This window comes from Cetorhinus maximus, chromosome 9, assembly GCF_964194155.1.
Source record: "Cetorhinus maximus chromosome 9, sCetMax3.hap1.1, whole genome shotgun sequence".
Lineage (NCBI taxonomy): Eukaryota > Metazoa > Chordata > Chondrichthyes > Lamniformes > Cetorhinidae > Cetorhinus > Cetorhinus maximus.
In genome coordinates this window covers 110020883-110044886 of record NC_135887.1, presented here as the reverse complement: position 1 = coordinate 110044886, position 24004 = coordinate 110020883, and the positions used below count along the sequence as shown (strand labels likewise).

Here is a 24004-nt window from a genome sequence, read left to right as displayed (position 1 = left end):
TGGAGACAGAGAGGGAATGGGTGACAACCAGGTAGTCCAAGAGAAGTAGGTAGATAGTGCAAGAGTCCCCTGGGGTCCCGCTCACCAATCGGTTTTCCATTTTGGAAGCTGGTGAGGGCACTGGTTCTTCAGAGGAGTGCAGTCAGAGCCAAGTTTGTGGCACCATGGCTGTACAGGAGGGGAGGAAGGGCAATAGTGATTGGGGATTCGTTGGTTAGGGGAGCAGACAGGCGTTTCTGTGGCTGTAGATGTGACTCCACAGGATGGTATGTTGCCTCCTTGGTGCCAGGTCAAGGATGTTGCAGAGTGGCTGCAGGACATTCTTCTGGGGGAGGGTGAACAGCCAGAGGTCGTGGTCCACATTGGTACCAATGACTTAGGTAGGAAAGAGGATGTGGTCCTGCGATCAGAATTTAGGGAGCTAGGTAGAAAATTAGCAAGCAGGACCTCAAATGTAGTAATCTCTGGATTGCTCCTAGTGCCACGTGCCAGTGAGTACAGAACTAGGAGGATAAGGCATATGAATGCGTGGCTGGAAAGATGGTGCAGGACGGGGGGCTTTAAATTCCTGGGACACTGGGACTGCCTCTGGGGGAGATGGCACCTGTACAAGCCAGATGGGTTGCACCTGAACAGTGCTGAACCAAGTTCCTTGCGGGGCATTTTGCTAAGAATACCAAGGTGCACAACATACTAGGAGGGACAGATAGCACTAGAATAGAGAATAGTAAGTTATTAGGTGAAGTTGGGGTGAGGGAGAAAGTAACAAAATCTATATCAGGGTTACTACGCATGTATGTGAATGCATGGAGTATAGTAAACAAGATTGGGGAGTTACAGGCACAGATTGCCATGTGGAAATATGATGTTGTGGTGATAACAGGGACCTGGCTCAAGGAAGGGCGGAACTAGATGTTAAATATTTCCAGGTACAAGATGTTCAGAAAGGATAGGAAAGGAGGAGAGGTGTTGATATTGGTTAAGGAGAGCACTGCAGTGCTGGAGAAAGTGGATTCATGGGCAGAATCAATTTGGCTAGCGCTAAAGAACAAAAAGGGTGCAATTACATTGCTTGGTGCAGTCTATAGACTGACAACTCGTGAGAAGGACATAGAAGAACAAATCTGCAGGGAAATTGCAGAGAAATGCAAGCATTATAGAGTAATTGTATTGAGTGACTTTAATTACCCGAATGTAGACTTGGACAGTGGTAGTGTAAAGGGTGGAGAGGGGCAAAAGTTCCTAGATTGAGTTCAGGAACATTTTCTACAGCAGTATGTGTCCAATCTAACAAGAAAAGATACACTGTTGGACCTGGTTCTTGGAAACGAGGTGGGCCAAGTAGACCAAGTGTCAGTGGGGGAACATTTAGGAGACAGTGATCATTGTATTGTATGTTTTAGGATGATGATAGAAAAGGACGTTAGGCAATCCAGAGCAAGAATAATTAACTGAATGAGAGCTGACTTCGATGGTTCAGAATGGAGCTGAGCCAAATAGACGGGAATGAAAGATTGGCAGGAAAAATTGTAACTGAGCATTGGGCTACCTTCAAAAAATTGGTTCTGGCACAGTCAAGGTATATTCCATTGAAAGGGAAAGGTAGGGCAAACAAATCCAGAGCTCCCTGGATGACTAAGGAGATAGAAATTAAGATAAAGATGAAAAAGTGTGCTTATGACAGGCGTCAGGGAGAAAATACAATTGAAAAACAAGAGGAATACAGAAGGTTCCGAGGGGAGGTGAGAAAGTATATTAGAGAAATGAAGAGGGATTATGAGAAAAGACTGGCAGCCGACATAAAGGGGAATCCCAAAGTCTTTTATAGGCATATAAATAGTAAAAGGGTGGTAAAAGGAAGAATAGGGCTGATTAGGGACCTAAAAGGGAATTTACCCATGGATGAAGGGGCCATGGCTGAGGTATTAAATTAATACTTTGCATCCGTCTTTACCAAGCAGGCAGATACTACCCAGGCCATGGTGACAGATGAGGAAACTCTGTCACTAGAAGGGCTCAAAATTGATGAGTAAGTGTTGAATAGACTGTTGGTATTTAAAGTTGACAAGGCACCAGGACTGGACGAGATGCATCCAAGGGTATTGAAGGAAATGAGAGTGGAAATTGCAGGGGCACTGGCCATAATTTTTCAGTCTTTCCTAGACTCAGGGGAGGTGCCAGAGGACTGGAGAATTGCAAATATTACGCCCTTGGTCAAAAAAGGTTGTAAGGATAAGCCCAGCAATTACAGACCAGTCTGTTTGATTGGCAAGATTCTAGAAACAATTCTTCAGAATAGAATTAGTAGCCACATGGAAAAATACGGGTGATAAGGAAGAACCAGCATGGATTTCTAAAGGGGAAATTGTTCTTAACTAACTTGCTGGAGTTTTTTTTTGAAGAGGTAACAGAAAAGGTCAATGAGGGTAATGCTGTTGATGCGATGTACATGGACTTTCAAAAGGCATTTAATACACTGCCACACAGCAGACTAGTGAGAAAAGTTATTGCTTATGGAATAAAAAGGACAGTAGCAACGTGGGTACAAAACTGGCTGAAAAATAGGAAGCAGAGAGTAATGGTCAATGGATATTTTTCGGGCAGGAGGAAGGTTTGTAGTGGAGTTTCCCAGGGTTTGGTACTGGGACCCTTGCTGTTCCTGATACATGTTAATGATCTGGAGCTTGGTGTTCAGGGGACAAGTTTAAATTTTGCGGATGATACGAAGCTTGGGAGTGTTGTAAACTGTGAGGAGGGCAGTGTAGAACTTCAAAAGGACAAAGACAAATTGGTGGAGTGGGCAGATAGGCAGCAGATGAAGTTCACTGTGGAGAAATGTGAGGTGATGCATTTTGGTAGGAAGGACATGGACAGGTAATATAAAATAAGGGGTCAAATTTTGAAGGGGGTGCAGGAGCAGAAAGACCTGGGGGTACATGTGATCAGTTCTCGGCACCACACTTTGTAACGCTTGTCGAGGCCTTAGAGAGGATACAGAGTAGATTTACTAGAATAGTACAAAGGTTGAAAAGACTGGAGAAGCTGTGACTGTTCTCCTTAGAGCAGAGAAGAGAAAGGGAGGGGATTTAATAGAGATGTTCAAAACCTTTTCATGATTTTGATAAGCAAATAAGTATAAACTGTTTCCACTGGCAGAAAGGTCACAAATTTGAGATAATTGGCAATAAAAAGCCAAAAGAAACATGAGAATTTTTTTACACATGATGTCGAATGCACTCCCTGAAAGAGTGCTGGAAGCAGATTCAGTAATAACTTTCAAAATGGAATGGGATAAACACTTGAAAAGGAAAAGAATTACAGAGCTATGGAAATGAATAATTGGATAATAAAGAGCTAGCACAAGCATGATGGGCTGAATGTTCTCCTTCCATGCTGTATCATTCTGTGTTTTAATGACAGCGATCACAGACTTGATGACCCACAAATCCGGTTGTTCTCTTTGAAATTGTGCCTCTGTTGGGTTTTAGTTAATGATACCTCTTTGTTTCTTGCAGATATTCCATTTCTGAATGTACACTATGGATGACGACAGCCAAGATGAACTGATTAATGTAAATGCAGCACTGGGAAAAGAAAGAGGAAAGCGAGAAGTTGTTTCCATTTTCAGTGATGAAGGTAATGTTCAGCGCGAGCTTGAGCAAAATGAGTTACTGGATAGGATATGGTGGACATGCCAATGGGGTAAAACTATTCTTATTTTGGGTTGACGTGCATATTTGAAAGGGACTGTATGCACATTGAAGGCAATGAACAGCAAAAGAGGGGTGGCGTTCTGGGAAGGGAGCTCTCAATGACACTCTAGCCTCAGAAATGTGCTAATACATCAGTGGTCCTGACAGGCTTACGATGAGTTGAATTTTAAATATTTAATCATTTAGCAAACTGAATTTTTCATTCTCTGTTTCTATGTTCTTTCACCTTATCTCCAGAAAATGCTCACTATTGGGGTATGGCTCCAAGGTACTGGCAGTCACCTGGTGCTTTTCTAAAGTTGTCATTCTTCACATGAAGGCACAGGCAGGGTGCGGTGACAGGATGGTGGGGCAGTCCACGGCAGGGAGACATCAACTTAAAATCAAAGCCAGGTCGTTCAGGAGAGAAGTTAGGAAACACTTGTTTGATAAATAGATTTTTGCTAGTCAAGAGCATTGAGATATGGAGCCAAGGCAGGTAGATGGGGTTAAGATACAGATCAGTCATGATATTGAATTGTGAAATAGATTTGAGGGGCTGAATGGCCTCCTGTTCGTATTCCAGCTTTGAAAGCATCACCTATCCTGTTCTTCATCTGATATCCGCATATGGAGTGGAGATCACTGATGATAATCTGGAAGGATCATTCCAGCTGACCTTTCTCTTCATTAGTCCAGGGGTTCCTTCCCTGAGCCTGCATGCTCAGCATAGGCCAAGGACTAAACCTCAGAGCTTCTGGACTGCGGGTGCTTAATTGTTCACAGCCATTGAAGGAGAAAAGCCAATGGGGTCACTAACCTCCTGAGGTCCCCAGCATCACAGATGCCAGTCTTCAGCCAGTTTGATTCATTCCACATGATATCAGGAAACAGCTGAAGGCACTGGATACTGCAAAGGCTATGGTCCCTAACAACATTTTGGCAGTGGTACTGAAGACTTGTGCTCCAGAACTAGCCGTGCCCCTAACCAAGCTGTTCCAATATAGCTACAACACTGGCATCTACCCAGCAATGTGGAAAACTGCCCGGGGTATCCCCTGTCATGAAGGAACAACCACAAAAAGCAGGACAAATCCAACCCAGCCAATACCGCCCCATCAGTCTACTGTTGATCATCAGCAAAGTGAGGGAAGGAGTCATTGACAGTGCTGTCAAGTACCACTTGTGCAGCAATAACCTGTACACTGATGTTCAATTTGGGTTGAGCCAGGGCCACTCAGCTCCTGACCTCATTACAGCCTTAGTCCAAACATGAACAAAAGAGCTGAACTCCACAGGTGGCATGAGAGTGACTGCCCTTGACATCAAGGCAGCATTTGACAGAGTGTGGCATTAAGGAGCCCTAGCAGGGGATGTTCGCTGATGATTGCACAATGTTCAGCACCATTCGTGACTCCTCAGGCACTGATGCAGTCCATGTTCATGTGCAGCAAGACCTAGACACCATTCAAGCTTGGGCTGATAAATGGCAAGTAACATTCACGCCACACAATGCCAGGCAATGACACCTCCAACAAGAGAGAATCCAACCAACTCCCCATGACATTCAACAGCCTTACCGTTGCTGAATCCCCCACTATCAACATTCTGGGGGTTAACATTGACCAGAAACTGAACTGGACTAGCTATATAAATACTGTGACTACAAGAGAAGGTCAGAGGCTAGAAATTCGACGGTGAGTAACTCACTTCCCGACTCCCCAAAGCCTGTCCGCCATTTACAAGGCACAAGTCAGGAGTGTGATGGAATGCTCTCTACTTGCCTGGATAAGTGTAGCTGCAACAACATTCGAAAAGCTCGACACCATCCAGGGCAAAGCAGTCCACTTGATTGAAACCCCATCCACCACCTTAAACATTCACTCCCTCCACCACCGACGCACAGTGGCAGCAGTGTGTACCATCTACAAGATGCACTGCAGCAACTCACCAAGGTCCCTTTTACAGCACCTTCTAAATCTTCAACCTCTACCACCTAGATGGACAAGGGCAGCAGGTGCATGGGAACACCACCACCTGGAATTTTCCCTTCAAGCTACATACCACCCTGACTTGCAACTATATGGCTGTTCCTTCACTGTCCATGGGCCAGAATCCTGGTACTACCTTCCTAACAGCACAGTGGATGCACCTACACCTCATGAACTGCAACAGTTGAAGAAGGCAGCTCACCATCACCTTCTCAAGGGCAATTAGGGATAAGCAATAAATGCTGGCCTAGCCAGTGACGCCCCCATCCTGTGATCGAATAAATAAAAATAAACCTGTCAGTTCGTCCTCTAATTAATACCCACTTAGCAAGACGAGGGTTAAGTAGGGAGAGCCAGCACCATTATGTAAAAGGTAAATCGTGTCTGACGTATTTGAGGAAATGTCAGTGTAGTGATATAAGGAAATACAGTGTATGTTGTGCTTTTGGTAAGGTGACACATTGGAGGTTTGTTGATTATATTAAGGCACAGTGTTAAAGGCAGTGTGGTAGCATATTGAAAATTGATTAAAGAACAGAAAACGGTGTGTGGTGCTCAATGGACATTATTTGGACTCGAGTATTGTAAACAGGAGTCTCCCCGGTGGTCAGTGTTAGACCTGTTGCTCTTCTCATTGCACAAAAATGAGCTGGACTTGGCTATAGGAAACACTACAGCTGATTGTTTAGGTGCACACCTTTTATCACATTGTTTCTGATGAAGCAGGACACACTTAAAAATCAGATTCGATAAGCAAAGGGACAGATATAATCCTTCATAAGCAGGATTGAGAGTCTCACATTGTATTTTACCTTTCTGCAGCCAGGGTGACGGACATCTCAAAACAACTTGACAGGATATTGAAGAGGGAGGGGTAGAATCCACTTGTTGTTTTCCATGTTGGGACCAATAGCATAAGGTAGGCAAGCGACCCTGTTTAGAGAGTACCAGGAATTAGGAGCTAAATTTAAAAAAAATAACCTTGGATTATAATTTGAGGTGCCATAATCTACAGAGCTACAGACCAAGAACTGGAAGGTGGGATTAGACTGGATAACTTTTTTTCAGTCAACACGGACACAGAAGGCTGAATTGCCGCAAGTCTTTCTGTGTACTTGAGCTACATGCAGATTGGTGTGGGGATAAGCAGATTAGGGTGGTGAGCATGTGGTTGAAGGAGTGGTGTGGGAAAGAGATATTTGATTTTATGGGACACTGGTATCAGTACTGGGCCAGAAAATGTGCTGCTGGGTCCGGCTCTACCTAAATTTGGCTGGGAATAAGATCCTAATGGAAAGAATAAATAAGTGGTCACAAGGAGTTTAAATGGAGGGCAGGGCTCGGGTGGAAAAGATAGTGTAAATAATAGATCGAAAACCAGCAACAAGGAAGAGAATAGAATAACAGTCAGAAATTGTGCTTTAGGTGTTATAGATAAAGGGAAAATTAAAATATGTAAAGTGATTAATCCACAATAGAGAAATAAGAAACGTGAGTCAAACATTAGAGCAGAATGATAGGTGGCCCAACTATGCATTCTTATATAAAAACAGAGTGAAAGCAACAAATTGATTGAATTGCAGGCAGAAATTCAGCTTGGAGGGTGTGACATGGTAGCCATTACTGAGATGGTCTGCAAGATGCTCAGGAGTGAGAACTAAATATACCAGGTTTTAAGGTCTACAGGGAAGATGGGGAAAATGGTAGAAGAGGAGTGCTAACTTGGTGATTAAGGATTAAATCACTTCAATGGCAAACAATGATACAATGAGAAGTAAGCAGGCAGTGGAAACTTTATGGATAGAATTAAGAAAAATAAAACAATTTAAAACTGTAGTCGGAGTTATGTACAGGCCCCCTGATAGTAGCTGTGAAGTGGTAGATTATATAAATGCAGAGATCTGACAAGCAGATAGCAATGACAGAGTGCTTTTATTGGAGGTTATAACTTTCATAAATATTGGGATGAGCAGATTGGCACTTGTCAAAAGAAGTATTGTGCCTGTTTGGGGTAACTTTCTGCAATAAGATGTCCTACAGTCAACAAGAGGCATATTAAATTTTGCATTGAATAATGAGCCAGACTTGGTTAACAGCCTAATGGTGCACGAGCATTTATCTAATAATGATCATAATATATTTATTAACAACTTTGATGGAACAGAAAGCCTCATAGCTAAATTTGCTGATGACACAAAGCTAGGTGGTATTTTAAGCAATGTTAATGGAAGCATAACATTGCAAAAGAGATAATGACAGATTAGGTGAATGGACAATACTATGACAAATGGATTTCAGTGCAGGCAACTGTGAAGTCAACCACTTTGGACCTAAAATGGATAGAACATTGTACTTCCTAAATGGTAAATTTGAATCACAAAAAGGTAGCATGCAGGTATAGCAAGTAATTAGGAATGTAAATGGAATGTGGCCTTTATTGCAAGCTGGATGGACTTTAAAAATACGGAAGTCTTGCTACAATTGTATAGGGCATTGGTGACGCCAGACATAGAGCATTGCATACAATTTTGGTCTTGTTATTTAAGGGGGAATATACTTGCGTTGGAGGCAATTCAAAGAAGGTTCACTAGGTTGATCGCTGAGATGAAGGGGTTGTGTAATAAGGAAAGGTTGAGCAGTTTGCGCCTTGCTCACTGGAGTTTAGAAGAATGAGAGGTGACCTTATTGAAGCACGTAAGATTCTGAGGGGGCTTGACAGGATAAATGCTGAGAGGATGTTTCCCTCATAGGGGAATCTAGAACTAGGGGGCACAGTTTTAAAAATAAGGAGTCTCCTATTAAAGGTAGAGGTGAGGAATTTCTTCTCTAAGGGTGGTTGATCTTTGAATTTTTCTACCTCAGAGAGCAGTGAATGCTGGCTCATTGAACCTATTCAAGGCTGAGTTAGACATTGTTTTGATCTACAAGGGAGTGAGGGGTTATTAGCAGGTGGAGTTAAGGTCACAATCAGAATAGCCATGATCTTATTCAATGCTGGAGAAAGGCCTGAGGGGCCATATGGCCCTTTGCTGCTCCTATTTTTTATGTTCTTATGTGAAAAGCTAGAAACAGTGGAGGTCCAAAGAGACTTCGGGTCCAGCTACGTAGATCATTAAAATGTCATGAACAAGTACAGAAAATATTCAAAAAGGCTAATGGGATGCTGGCCTTTATATCTCAAGGACTAGAACGCAAGTAGAAGTCAGGCTTCAGCAATAGAAAGTCCTAGTTGGACCACACCTGGATACTGTGAGCAGTTATGGGCACCACCCCTTCGGAAAGATATATTGGCCTAGTAGGGAGTGCCGTGCAGCTTTACCAGAATGATACCTGGATTCGAAGGATTAAATTACAAGAAACGACGACACAAACAAGGACTGTACTCCCTGAAATTTAAAAGGTTAAGGGTTGCTTTGATCGAAGTTTTGAAGATAGTAAGGGGAGCGGATAGGGTAGATAGAGACTGGTTCTGCTTGTTGGGGAGTCTGGGACTAGAATGTGTAATCTATAAATTAGAGCCAAACCTTTCAGGAGAGAAATTAGGAAAACTTCTATCTGCAAAGTATGGCAGAAGTTTGAAATTCTGTTCTATAAATGGCAATCGATGCTAGATCAATTGTTAAATTTAAAACTGAGATTGGATAACAAAAATCTAACAAAGGTATTAAGGTAGATGATTAACCATGATCTAATTGAATGGCAGAGCAGGCTCGACGGGCTGAATGGCCAACTCCTGTTCCTATGTTCCGGGTAAGGGATAATATAGGGTAAAGGCATATGGAGCTAGGTTGCAGATCAGCCCTGAGCCCATTGAATGGTCGAACATGCTAGAGAGTCTAAATAGCCTCCTGGTCTGCCCTTGTGCCTATAACTTGTTGACTTTCTTAAATATAAGCTGAAATATCTGGAATTATTCAGCACATGCAATTCTAGTATTTCTTATTCCAAAAACATACAGTATTTGTTTTATATCTTTACCAGTTCATCCTAACAGCTCTTTTTTTTAAAGTTTCACTATTTAGTGCATTTGTTCTCCCCTTATTGTTACTCTCAAGATGTTTGTTGAGCCTATTGGCCTCTTAGTGCTGTAAAATGTTTCGGTTTCAGTAGATCATCCTGTCCTCATAACTATAGTCTCTCATCCATGACATTGACCACTATAGCTTTTATTGATTGATTGAGTCTAACTTGAAATATGTATCAAATTTGCTGTAATATCCGACTGGAATATTTTGCCATCCACTGGGCTCTTAGACATATGGCCTGTTCTCATGCTTACAATCTTGAGGTGCCTTAACCCTTCGGTTTGAGTATTGCCAGTGAGTTTTGTAGTTTTCACACAAGTAGTGGACAATGATATGTCCCCATTCCCAAAGAAGGATGGAGTGAAAGTCTAACCTCAGGCTTGTTTTTAAAACTCTGAATGTGTGTTGTTTTGTTAGAGGAATCTGGTAGCGAAGATGACGTAGACGAGGATGGTACAGAGGATGATGATGATGAAGATGGAGAAGAGGCAGAAGATGATGACTTAGATGATGAGGAAGGTGACGAGGATGATGAAGGGGATGAAGATGAGGAGGCAGAGGAAGGTATAGTATTGGTTTACTACCTTGTAAGACTTGATCCAGTTGAATTCACTAGTGCCTACTTCATAATTGATCTGAGTTAAAAACTGTTAATCCTGAAAAGATTTAAAATCTATAGGACCAAGCATTGTTCAGGTGCATTACTGCTCTTGTAAAACCTACATTTAAAAAAAAATCTCATGACTGAGCTTGAAAGGAAATTTTCCCCTCAATCCTCCCGCCCTGAATGCTAGATTCCTATAAAAACTGGTATCACTGGTAATGGTGCCCTTTGGTGCTTCAACTAAATAGCCATTGCTACATGTAAATTGCATAGTGAACAGGGCCAATACAACTAAGCCTGTTCCTGTGCTTATCTATTTGTGTGTGAGCATATGTGTGTATCCTCTGCTGGTAGAGATCACTGGGTGGTGATTCAGGAACTCTAGGCAATGTTTTTTTTCTCTCTCCCCCTCCTTGTCCTAACTTGTAGATTCTTAAGCCAGTTGTACCCAAGCTGCAAATGGATAACATAACACAGACCAGGAATTTACTGGTGCAGGACCCTACAGCATGGAGTGGGTGGAAATTGTGCCAAACAATGCCTCGGTATTCCATGTTATTCTAGACAGCCCCCACCACATAAAACATCCATGTTTAAAATGGCCAAAAATTTGATAACAGTTAACCATTTTGATTTCTAAATTGCCAGTTGTAGCATCTTAAGTGCTGACCTTATTACAATAACAGCTGTCTTTACTTACCAGCTCATACTTTGATCAAGTGCACCAAAAGCAAGAGCAATCATCACTACACATCTTCAGGTTACTTATACCACAAACTGGAGGAAACTCCCTTTCCTTTTGCACTCTATCGAAACTATTAACAATCTTAAAAACCTCTTATTAAATCTCCCCCTAGCCTTTTCTGCTCTTGTGGGTATTACTGCAGTTTCTTAAGTCTTTTTTCAAGCTAGAATCTGCATACTATACTTTTAACTACTTTCCACTTTTAAATTTCTATTATCTGAATGGATTGCTAATCTTGCTCCATTATCCCAGCGTAACTTCTGTACAGAAGGAGGCTGTTCAGCCCATTGCGCCAATGCTGGCTCTTCGAAAGAACTATCCAATTAGCCCCATTTCCGTGCTCTTTCCACATGGTTTTGCTGTGATTTCATTTTTAAGTTTTTAATCTCATTCCCTTTTGAAATGTTTCCAATGTGGAGGATTTTACATGCATTACTTTTCCCTGCTGTACATTGGAATGCCCATAGCATTATCCCAATGTAATTTGCTTATGTTGCTGTTCAGTCCAGCCCATTAAACCCTCAATCATGCGTTTACTATCTCTAGACTCAACTAGGTCTCCTAGCTGGCCTCCCATCTTCCACCCTCTGTAACTTGAGCTAATGCAAAACTCTGCTGCCTCACATCCAAACTTGTGCCAAGCCCCATAAATCCACTGCCCAGTGCTCGCTGACCCTACATTGGCTCCTGCCAATGTCTCGAATTTAAAATGATCATCTTTACGTTCAGACCTCTCCTAACCTCTCCCTATCTCTATAAAAACTTACTGCAGCCCTACAGCAACCTGAGATCTCCACATTCTTCCAATTCTGGCCTCTTGTGCATCCCCAGTTTTCATCACTCCACCATTGGTGGTCATATCTTCAACTGCCAGGACCTAAACTCTGAAATTCCTCCTTGAACCTCTCTAACTAATTCTCCTGTTTTAAAATGTTCCTTAAAATTTACCTCTTTGACCAAGCTTTTGCTCACTTGCCCTAATGCCTCGTAATGTAACTCGGTTTCAGAATTGATAATAAAAGCAGAAAATGCCAAAATACTCAGCAGGCCTGGCTGTATCTGTAGAACAAACGACAGGATGAATGGCCATAGACCTGAGACGTTAACTTTGTTTCTCTCCACAGATGCTGTAAGACTTGCTGAGTATTTCCAGCATTTTCTGTTTTTAGTTCAGATTTCCAGCATCCACTATTTTGCTTTTGTATTTGTTTTGATAATACTCCTGTGCAGCACCTTGGCATGATTTACTATGTTAAAGGCACTATATAAATTTACATTGTAAACTCTGATCCACAGTCATGCTTTTTTATAATTCGGGTTTACAAGCGGAAGGTGATAAGTGGAAATGCCATTGAATTTATGAAAAAAAAATAAATTTTTCTTTTGCCCCAAGACAATGATGATGATGATGGGGCAATTGAAGGAGACGAAACGGAGAAGGCCAGTTCTGGAGGGAAGTGGGAAAGCAACTCTGACGAGGAGGCTGAAAACTGCCCGATCTGTCTGAATACTTTCCGGGATCAGGCAATTGGAACTCCAGAAAGCTGTACACATTACTTTTGCCTTGATTGTATCCTCGAATGGGCAAAGGTGAGTGCTGCGAACAAAGCATTGTAGTCTATTGAACGATTTTAAATTTCTACTATTTGAATCGATCCCTAATTTGCTTTCACTGAGACTGCACCCAGTGAAATGACCGCTGACGAATATAAAATCATACTGCACAGAAGGAGGCTGTTCAGCCCATTGCACCAATGCCTGCTCTTTGAATGAACTGTCCAATTAGTCCCATTCCCATGCTCTTCCCACAAAATCTTACTGTGGTTTCATTTTTAAGTTTTTAATCCGGTTCCCATTTGAAAGTTACTATTGAATCTGCTTCCACCACCCTTTTAGGACGAGCATCCCAGATTGGAACAACTGGCAGTGTAGAAGAAATTCTCTTCATCACCTACTGGCTGTGTCCTTTGGTGGTTACTGATTCCCCTGCTAGTGGAAAGGGTTTCTTCCTATCTGGGAAAATTGCTGGAGCTGCGGGCTGACAAGTCTCCGGGTCCTGATGAACTTCATCCTAGGGTCTTAAAAGAAGTGGCTGGTGAGATAGTTGATGTGGTTTTAATTTTCCAAAATTCCCTAGATTCAGGGAAGCTTCCATTAGATTGGAAAATAGCAAATGTAACTCCTTTTTTCAGAAAGAAAGGGAAACAGAAAGCAGGAAATTACAGGCCAGTTAGCTTAACATCTGTCATAGGAAGAATGTCAGAAGCTAATATTAAAGTTGTTAGAGCAGGGCATTTAGATAAATTCACGGTAATCAGGCAGAGTCAACATGGTTTTGTGAGAGGAAAATCGTGTTTAGCCAATTTATTGAAGTTCTTTGAAGAAGTAGCATGTGCTGTGGACAAAGGGGAACTGGTGGATGTACTGTACTTAGATTTTCATAAGGCATTTGATAAGGTGTCACATTTGCAGAAAATAAAAGCCCATGCTGAATGGAGTAACATATTAGCATAGATAGAAGGTTGGCTAGCTAACAGAAAATAGACAGCAGGCATAAATGGCACATTTTCTGGTTGGCAAGATGTAACGAGTACCAGAGATTGTGCTGGGGCCTCAACTTTTTACAATTTATATAAATGACTTCGATGAAGTGACTGAAGGTATGGTCGCTAAATTTGCGGATGATACATAGATGGGTAGGAAAGTAAGTTGTGAAGAGGACATGAGGCTACAAGAGGATATAGATAGGTTAAGTGAGTGGGCAAAGACCTGGCAAATGGAGTATAATATGGGAAAATGTGAAATTGTCTATTTTGGTAGGAATAATAAAAAAAGAAGCATGTCATCTAAATGATAAGAGATTGCAGAGAGATCTGGGTATCCTAGAACATGAATTGCAAAAGGCACAGCAAGTAATTAGGAAAACGAATAGAATGTTATTGTTTATTGCTAGGGAAGCTGAATACAGAAGTAGGTAGGTTATCCTTCAGTTGTATAGAGCATTGATCAGACTACATCCGGAGTACTGTTTACAGTATTGGTCTCCTTATTTAAGGAAGGATGTAAATGCATTGGAAGCAGTTCAGAGAAGGTTTACGAGACTAATGCCAGGAATGGGCAAGTTGTCTTATGGGGAAAGGTTGGACAGGCTAGGCTTGTATCTGCTGGAGTTTAGAAGAGTAAGAGGTGACTTGATTGAAACACATAAGATCCTGAGGAGCCTTGGCAAGGTGGATGTGGAAAGGATGCTTTCTCTTCTGAGAGAACCTAGTACCAAGGCTCACTGCTTAGAAATAAGGGGTGGCCCATTTAAGACAGGGATGAGGAGAATTTTACTTTTTTGAAGGTAGTGAGTCTTTGGAACTCTCTTCCTTAAAAGGTGGTGGAAGCAAAGTCTTTGGATATTTTTAAGGCAGAGCTAGATAGATTCTTGATAAGCAAGGGGGTGAAAGGTTATCAGGGATAGGTGGGAATGTGGAGTTGAGGTTATTCAGATCAGCTGTGATCTTATTGAATAGCGGAGCGGGCTCATGAGGCCGAGTGGTCACTCCTCTTAATTCATACGTTTGTATGTACTCTGTCAAATCCTCTCATAATTCTAAAAACTAATTTGCTTGTAACTTTCCCTGCTCTGAAGAGAATAACCCCAATTTTTCCAAATAACTAAAGTCCTCAACCTGGCACTATTCTGTCAAATCCCTGCACTCTCTCCAGGACCTTCTTAAGTTGTGGAGCCCAGAACCCCACAACCAGCAACATCCTGGGGATTGCCATTGACCATCGCTGTCTGCAAGTTCCCTCCAAACCACACATCATCCTGACTTTGAACTATATCACTGTTCCTTCATTGTCACTGGGTCAAAATCCTGGAACCCCCTTTCTAATAGCACTGTGGGTGTACCTGCACCAGATGGACCGCGACAGTTCAAGAAGGAGGCTTACCACCACCACCTCAAGGGCAATTAAGGATAGGCAATAAATGCTGGCTTTATCAGCAATGCTTACATCCCGTGAGAGAGTTAAAAAGATCACTTCACATACTTCTGCATTGCATTTCACCTACCATATGTTTGCCCATTTCAACATTCTGTCTATATTCTGTGAAGTTGTTAATTATCCTCCTCATTGCTTATACATTTTTGGATTTTGTGTCATCTGCACACTTTGAAGTCATGCCCTATATACTCAACTCCTGACCATTAATATATATCAAAAAGAGCATTGTTCCCCAAATGAAGCCCTGGTGATCAGCACTCACTGCTCTCTGCTTTTTTGTATCCGTAATGATTTGAAAGAGATATGGCAGTAGTATTTCCCATCGGGTTGAGAATGTCAGCCATGTTTTAGTGGGGAGCACTCTTGCCTCTGAGCCAGAAGATTGTAGTTTCAATACCCACTTCAGGGCTTGAGCACATAACCCAGGCTGTCACTTCAGTGCACTGTTAATCGCGTGGTTTTTCGAATGAGATGTTAAACAGGGCCTGCCCCCTCAGCTGGATGCAGAATTCCACAGCACAACTCATAGAAGAGCAGGGGATTTCCCCCTGTTATCCTGACCAATAATTATCCCTCAATCACCATTGTTAAAGCATATGATCTGATCATCACATTGCTGTTTATGGGAGCTTGCTGTGTGCAAATTGGCTGCTGCATTTCCTATATTACAACAGTGACTGCACTTTGGGACATTCTGAAGTCATAAAAGAAGCTATATAAATGCAAATTCTATCTTACTTTACCTCCCACATGCTGGAAGTGCAGATATTGACAGGCCCTTTTAAAGCCAGCTGCCATATAGTGATAGCCACCGATAAGCTCAGTCATAAAATTCCGAAGCAGATTGATTAATCCACAACTTTGCAAAGAAAAAGGAATTGCAATGATAGTTTATAAAATGTTTATTTCTCAAACAGAACGCCAATTCATGCCCTGTTGATCGAATCATCTTCAAACACATCTGTGTTCGCACACATTTTGGAGGGACAGTTTTAAAGAAGGTGAGTTGGAAAGAAAACTGTTCATCAGGGTGGTATAAGTATGTTTGCATAAAATCAAGAAGATGTTTATTTTTCCCCCTCCTGCTAGGGATCAAGGTGATGTGATTAGGAATTGGGGGTGGGTTGGGTTACTGACAGTGCCCTATGTGCCAGGAACCTCTGACGCTTTGCTCAAATGTCAGTTCCTTGTATATGATCCTGGACAGTGAATTCCCTGAGGGCATCATAGGTGATCCTGCTTTACCAGGCATAGGGGTGTGTCTGGCTGTACCTAACACAAGTGCCTAACAATGACCCCTGGGGTAGCAAGGCCTGTTGAAACTATCCTTGCTTATATTGTGCAAGTGTCTCTAATGCACTTCCTTGCTTTTACTGCCAACTGTGACCTCGCATTGAGAACAGGCCCACTAACAGCCAAACTCAATTGAATGGGAATCACACCGTGGCTCTTCCTAATCTTCCTAGGTATCAAATGTCTGGTGTTGTTGAAGCGGGAGGTAAAGATGGTATCTTTAGATCATCAAACATTTAACTACTCACATTTCTTTTGAAGATTCCAGTCCAGAACCCTGATAAAGGCAATGAAGAGGAGGAAGAGGACGTGACAAACTGTGAGGTGTGTGGACGAAGTGACCGGGAAGATAGCCTTCTCCTCTGTGATGGTTGTGATTCGGGGTATGTAACCAGCTAAACGTGATAACCTAAAACTGTGTTTGGAAACAGTGGTAATTCAAATTGCTTTTATTATAATGACAACCTATTATCTGATCTTCGGCACATCCGAACATTAGCACTATATTGGAAAGAAAATCTACAACTGTCAGTTCTGGGGAGCCACTTTTTTTCCTGTTCTCTGTTGATTGATCTTTATATTTTCTTTGTGTAGTATTTGTTGCAGCACTGCTTCAGCTAGTGAACATGCTAGAGGATGGGATTCCTTTGTTCTAAGCTTAGAAGTTCCTCCTCAAAATAATGGGGTTTGAATTGCTGATGTTCAGAATATTAAACATATAGTGATAATTATTATTTGATAATAATTACACACAAATTTAGCAGCACTTTGGTGAACTCTCAAGGTATCTCCCTGAAAATTCACATTACTGTTATCGACCTTGGGGTTCGTGACTGATCAGGCCTCATTGAATTAATAATCCTTTAATACTTCTGTCTGAACCCAGCTATGTGAGCATGCACATGTTCCATAGCATCACTTTATTCAATTAGCTGCTCTTGCTCATTGATAACCACAATTTTAAAAGAATAACTTCCCAACTAGCTTCACCTTGATTAAACTGTCAAATCATTCAACTGGAGACAGTTACTGAGAGATTAATGAATTAGGGGCCCCTACAGGTGACGTTTTCACTTGGCCTTGGAAGATGTCTCCTGGGAGGTCAGCTGAGGGATCTAGGGGGCCAGAACAAGGAAGCTTGTGACTGAATGAATCCTTTTCAGCTAAACGTCTCTGTCTGGTAAGTTCTAATTCCCACTGACCGAGTGAATGTTGAAGCCCATTTGACAGGCATAAGCTAAAAGTTAATATGCTGATCACCAGACAATTGAATTATCCCTTTCCTTAGAAGCACACACATGAATCATGAGAAGGTTGTCAGTTGCTGCTTGGTCAGGGAATGCAATGAAACATGATGTGCTGAGGCAACAATGCCACCCTACTGGCTACAGCCTGCAACTACAGTACCACCGTGACTTGTTTACATGGGAAATTCTCATTCTGACTGATTACAGTGTTTTCATTGTCACAATGTTGAGCTAAGAAGCATGACTAAAAATTGTTGCAGCAGGAATGGAAATTTGCCACTAGGGAATGCAAGGATATATTTGATTTCCAATGGGTTATTAGTTGATCTGCAATGGCGTTATACATGGAAATTCAAAGCCTAATGTAATTTTCAGTTGAAGTGGTGTCAGATGTTGGGGTGGGGAGGGCGGTCGTTGCATCTGGAATAGTTTGAGTTAAAATGATGTTTCCCCATTTTAAAAAATTCTGCAATCCTTTGGGCATTTTCATGATAAATTCTTCTGACACATTTTATAAAGATAACTGCTATGTAAACTTGCCATGCTGTTATTGCACTCTGCGGAGTGATTATTGTCAGTCCACTGAGGGCGAAAGAAGGGATTACAGTGTGATAAGTTTACGTAGGCAGGTGCCATTATAAAAATGTACGTGGGAAGTTAAAATGGGAATTTATAATTAACAAACAATAGGAAGTGTGTGCAAGTGCATGATTTTCAATATAGATTGGTTTGTTAATGGGAGGTTGTCACATGGAGTAAGCCAGTTCAATTTTACAGCAGGGAACTGTCAATTGCATGAGGTTTTGCATAATTTTTAGAAATATAAGATGAAAGCCTGAGTTTTGCTGCCCCCCAAAAAAATTAAAATGTGCAAACTCTTTTTTTTCTACCTCTGTATATTTTTATGTAAACAGTTACTAGTTTATAGCAAGGGTTTACTGAAAGGTTTTTCTGTAATTTCACAGAGGCCAATATACCCTGGTGCAACCTTTCTGACTTCTCATTGTGATGTTTTTGGGGAAAACATAATCTACAAGATCATGGCAGATACAGTGATGGGGAAAGCTGTAACTTGAAGAAGATGGGCAAAACAATTCTGTGATAGACATATCTATATAATGTATATGTGTTTGTCTGTGTATATGATATGATGTAATATTGAGGTTAATTTGATTTATCAAAGAAGCTGAACATTTATATTAGATGTTGTCTTAGAAAGTAAGTTTTCCAAGAGTTATCATCCATTATCCAGGTGGAGTATGTTAACATAGTGGCTATGTGACTTGTTTTGAAAGTCAAACTTACCATAATGTTGAGAGTGGAGGTCAGGAACTTCAACTCCCAATGGGCCTCAGAGCTTTTCTGCATGCGCAGGCAGGGAGCAGGCTACACATGTACAGCGTTTTTACGTTCTTTGGGCCCAGTGCGCCTGTGCCAGTAGAAAAATGGCGTGAAATCCTGGGCCAGGTGACCGGGAATGGAGTGCCACCAAAAAGTGGTGTTCCAGGTATGGGACAGGGAGAGGTCCTAAAGGGAGAGGGACAGGGAGAGGTCCTAAAGGGAGAGGGACAGGGAGAAGTCCCAGTTCAGTTAAAAAAGAGGAATAGAGGAAAAAGGCTCCAAATAGGGAAAGGGCTGTGGGTAACAGACTTTAAGTGAAGAAGGCTCAAGGGAAGTCCTGGTAATTGAAGAGGGTTCAAGAGAAACCCTGACGATCCAAGAAGGCAGCTAAAGGTTGATGACTCTGTGCTCTGAGCCACTGGGGCAAAGATACCCCTGAGGAGCAGTGGTGTTCTGCTCGGCGCAGCCGAAGATCTGAAGTTATGCTTGTGAGTTGGTGCCTGAGTGCAGACTTGGGAATCCGGGGGAACGGAATCTTGGGAGACGAGATTGAAACCCTGTGAGATGGGCCATTGTTGATACTGTCCAAATTGGAGTGACTTTTGGAAAGAATTCCCAGATTAGATCTTCAAAGGTGAAGACTGGAATTCTTCGTGAGAGAGAGGCAGAGCTTCAGTGGGATTGGTTGACTCACAGCGTTACTGATGTCTGGGTGGGTGTTGAGAAATTCATGGACTCTGCCTTGGTCCCATTTGCCATTTATTGTACAGAATGGTATGTTCAACTACAGTTTGCCTGTTAATTCAAATGCACTTCATTAATCCTGAATGTTAGACAATAAGATAGATATTGTAAATTGTTTTATATTTATGACCTTGTATAGTAAAGTTTATTTTTGTTTGTTCAAAACCCGTGGAATCTTGTGGCTTTATTCACTTAGTAAGTGTCTTGAATCTTATATTTTGTCTATTTAAAACAAAACGTTATTGGCCCTTAATTGAATCTTACCAAAAACCTGGGGGTCTGGCCAAGGATCATAACAGACTGTTCTAGTAATCTAGAGGCCATGTCTAATGCTTCAGAAAATGAGCTCAAATCCCACGATGGCAGCTGGGGAACTTTGATTGAATTTATCAAACAATAAAAAGTTGTATCTGTAATGATGACCATGAAACTACTGAATTGTTGTAAATACCGATCTGGTTCATTAATGTCCTTCAGGGAAGGCAAACTGCTACCTGTACCCAGGTCTGGCATACATGTGACTCCAGATCCACAGCACTGTGGTTGAAACTTAGAAACATTTACGAAACAGAAGGAGGCTATTCATCCTTGGTGTAAGTGCTTACTGAAAATCCAGCCTAATCCATCTTTCTAGCTCTCGGTCCATAGCCCTGCAGGTTACAGCACTTCAGATGCATATACAAGTGCATTTTAAATGCAACCCTTTCAGGCAGTGATTTCCAGACCTCTCCACCTTCTATCTCCTAACTGTCCATTAAAATCGTCCAGAAAGCTATCCTGTTGTACTCAGGAAGATGGATCACCAACACCACCTTGAGGGCACTTAGAGCTGGACGATAAATGCTGTCCTTACCAGCAATGCCCGCATCCTGTGAATGTGTAATATCGCTGAAATTAAATATTTTGCTGTTTAAACCATTAAGTCATTGTTTCAGTCCCCACTCCAAACTCCGCTCCCCAACTACTGACTTCATCCCTTTCCCTGCGATTACCTGAGATTAAACCAGTCTGTTCACAATCTTGGTGTTACGTTTGACCCTGATATGAGCTTCTGATCTCATCGTGCTTTCACTTTTTCACCACCTTAACATTGCCCAACTTCACCCCCCTCTGTCTCAGCTTATCTGCAGTTGAAACCCTCATTCATGCCTTCATTACCTCTAAACTTGACAATTTCAATGCACTCCTGGCTGGTGTTCCATATTCTACCCTCTGTAAGCTTGAGGTCATCCAAAACTCTGCTGCTCATGTCTTCACTCACACCAAGTCTTGTTCCCCTATCACCCATCTGCTCGCTGACCTGCATTGGCTCCCGGTCAAGCAGTGTCTTGATTTTAAAATTCTCACCCTTGCTTTCAGATTCCTCCATAGCCCTCCGTATCTCAGTAATTTCCTCTAGCCCTGCAATCAACATATCTAATTCTGGCCTCTTGTACTTCCCTGATATTAGTCTCTTCAGCATTAGTGGTTGTAAATTCAGTTGTCATGTGGTTAAGCTCTGGAAAACCCTCCCTTAGCCTCTCCACCTCACCTTCTTCCTTTAAGGCACTTCCTAAAATATACCCAAGCTTTGATCAACCGACCTAATATCTCCTTATGTGGTTCGGTGGCATTTTTGGTTTTATAATGCTTCAGTGAAGTGCCTTGGGATGTTTTATTATGTTAAAGGCGCTATTTAAATATAAGTTGATGTTGTTGAGTGCTAAACATTCAAGTGTTTACAAAATATACAGCTAACTGGGACTGGAGAAAGGTAATACAGTAAAGCTCCCCAGAGGTTGGTACTAGGTCAGAATAGATGGAGAAAAACTGTTTCCCCTCGAGGAAGGTTCAAGAACCAGAAAACATTGATTTAAGGTGGTTTGTCATTAGTTCTTTTGACACATGGGGAAATTTTTTTTTTGCAGCATGTGCTTAGAATCTGGAGTGCTCTGCCTAGGTGGTAGAGACCAATTCAATCAAGGCTTTCAAGGCAATTGGATAAGCATCTGAAGAGAGAAACATTGCAAGGCCATGGGGAAAGGGTGGAAAGTGGGACGAGTTAAGTTCTTGCAGAGAGGCGACACGGACACGATGGGGGGTTCACTGGCTACCAACTGTGCTGTAACCATTCTATGATTCAATGACTAAGTTGAAGCTTAAGTATCTACAGGGTAACACAGATAAAGTACAGTGATGTGTCTAACAGATTCAGTACAGTGGCCTATCTAACAGGGTAACACAGATACAGCATAGTTGAGTGCCTGAGTTTCAGATTCAGTAAAGTGATGTGTCAAGCAGGGTAATGCAGATACAGTATAGTGACGTGTCTTAACAGGTGATACAGTGCAGCTGATCATCGACCTTATCTCCACTTTTCCGCTTTAACCCCATATCCCTTGATTCCCATAGTGTCACGTAGGACAGTTAGCCTGTCAAGCTTGACCCACTATTCACTGGGGTCTTGGCTGACATGTATTTTATTTCCATTCACCCAGCTCAAAATTTCACCCACATATTCTTAATACTCTTGCCTCAACAAAAATCTATTGATCGCAGTTTTGAAATTTTCAATTGACCCAGAGAGTCAGAAGCCTTTTTGCAGGAGTGAGACCTAGATTTGCACTACCTTTTGAGGAAGTGCTTCCTGACATTACTCCTGAGTGTCTGAACTCTAATTTTAAGGTTATGCTCCCTTGTTCTGGATTCATCCACCAGAGAAAATCATCTCCCTCTCTCCAACCTATAACTCCTTTAAATCATCATATGTACCTCAATTAGATCATTCCTTAACCTCCCATATTCAAAGGAATACAAGCCCAGTTTCAGCAATCTATCTTCGTAAGTTAAGCCTTTTAGCTCTGTTATTGTTCTGCAGAATCCATGCCGCACCTCCTCAAAGACCAATATACCCTAAAATGAACGCAGTACTCCAAATGAGGCCTGCTCAGTTGAAGTTTGTGTTGTTTGAGAATTAGTGTCCCATCTTAAGATTTTAATCGAGGAAAATAATCTGGGAAATACCCTGCAGTATTTTTACTCAAAAGAAATGGGATAACTGAGTGTCTTCAGATAACTTTTGATGTGATAAGATGGCGATAATGATGAATGGTGAAAATCCCTGGTTTATATGTTCAAGTGTTTTTTTGGCATGTTCCTTTTTAACTATAATCATTGGTCTTCTGTTCATTTTGGAGTCTTATAAGTAGGTGTGTTAGTATCTTAAAATTTCACCCACATATTTTGCAGTGATAAACTCTGAGAATTGAAAATGACTGAACTGAGCGACAAGTAATGAACTGCAATGTATTTTTGATATCTTCACAGAGAAAGACACAAATAACTTCCCAGATATTCTAGGGAACCAAGGGTTTAGTGAGAAGGAGGAAATGAAGGAAACTAGTATTACTAAAAAAATTGTGCTGGAGAAATTAATGGGACTGAAAGCCAATAAATCCCCAGGGCCTGATAATCTACATCCCAGAGCACTAAAGGAGGTGGCTATGGGAATAGTGGATGCGTTAGATGTAATTTTCCAAAATTCTGTAGATTTTGGAACAGTCCCGACAGATTGGAGGGTGGCAAATGTAACCCCACTATTTAAAAAAGGAAGGAGGGAGAAAACAGGGAATTACAGACTGGTTAGCTTAACATCAGTAGTAGGGAAAATGCTCGAGTCTGTTATAAAGGATGTGGTAACAGGGCACTTAGAAAATGTCAACATGGATTTATGAAAGGGGAATCATGTTTGACAAACCTACTGAAGATTTTTGAGGATATAACTAGCAGAATAGATAAGGGAGAACCAGTGGATGCGGTGTATTCGGATTCAGGAAGCTCTTGATAAAGTCCCACATAAGAACTTAGTGTGCAAAATTAAGGCACATGGGATTGGGGGTAATATATTGGCATGGATTGAGAATTGGTTAGACAGGAAACAAAGAGTAGGAATAAATGGGTCTTTTTCTGAGCGGCAGACAGTGACTAGTGGGGCACTGCAGGGATCAGTGCTTGGGCCCCAGCTATTCACAATATATATCAATGATTTGGATGAGGGAACCAAATGTAATATTTCCAAGTTTGCTGACGACACAAAACTTGGTGGGAATATGAGTGGTGAGGAGGATGTTAAGAGGCTTCAAGGCAATTTAGACAATTTGACGATTTAGAGTGAGTGGGCAAATATATGGGAGTTGCAGTATAATGTGGATAAGTGTGAAGTTATCCACTTTGGTAGGAAAAACAGAATGGCAAAGTATTATTTCAATGGTGGTAGATTGGGTAATGTTGATGTACAAAGAGACCTGGGTGTCCTTGTAAACAAATCACTGAAAGCAAGCGTGCAGG

The 24004-nt window shown here is 41.7% G+C and overlaps 1 protein-coding gene across 3 annotated transcripts in view; it reads left to right on the top strand.

Moving 5' to 3' along the window:
• Positions 1–24004, top strand: part of phrf1 (PHD and ring finger domains 1) — a 97953-nt gene that overhangs the window by 14272 nt on the left and 59677 nt on the right. For 2 of the 3 annotated variants that reach the window (XM_078549329.1, XM_078549330.1), the window contains exons 2-6: positions 3516–3636; positions 10126–10272; positions 12451–12647; positions 15971–16054; positions 16608–16729. In XM_078549329.1, coding sequence (XP_078405455.1) covers positions 3531–3636; positions 10126–10272; positions 12451–12647; positions 15971–16054; positions 16608–16729 — 656 coding nt within the window. In that variant the 5' untranslated portion in view covers positions 3516–3530. Of the gene's footprint in view, positions 1–3515; positions 3637–10125; positions 10273–12450; positions 12648–15970; positions 16055–16607; positions 16730–17411; positions 17527–24004 lie in introns of those variants that run through there. The other variant, XM_078549331.1, reaches the window with a different exon arrangement.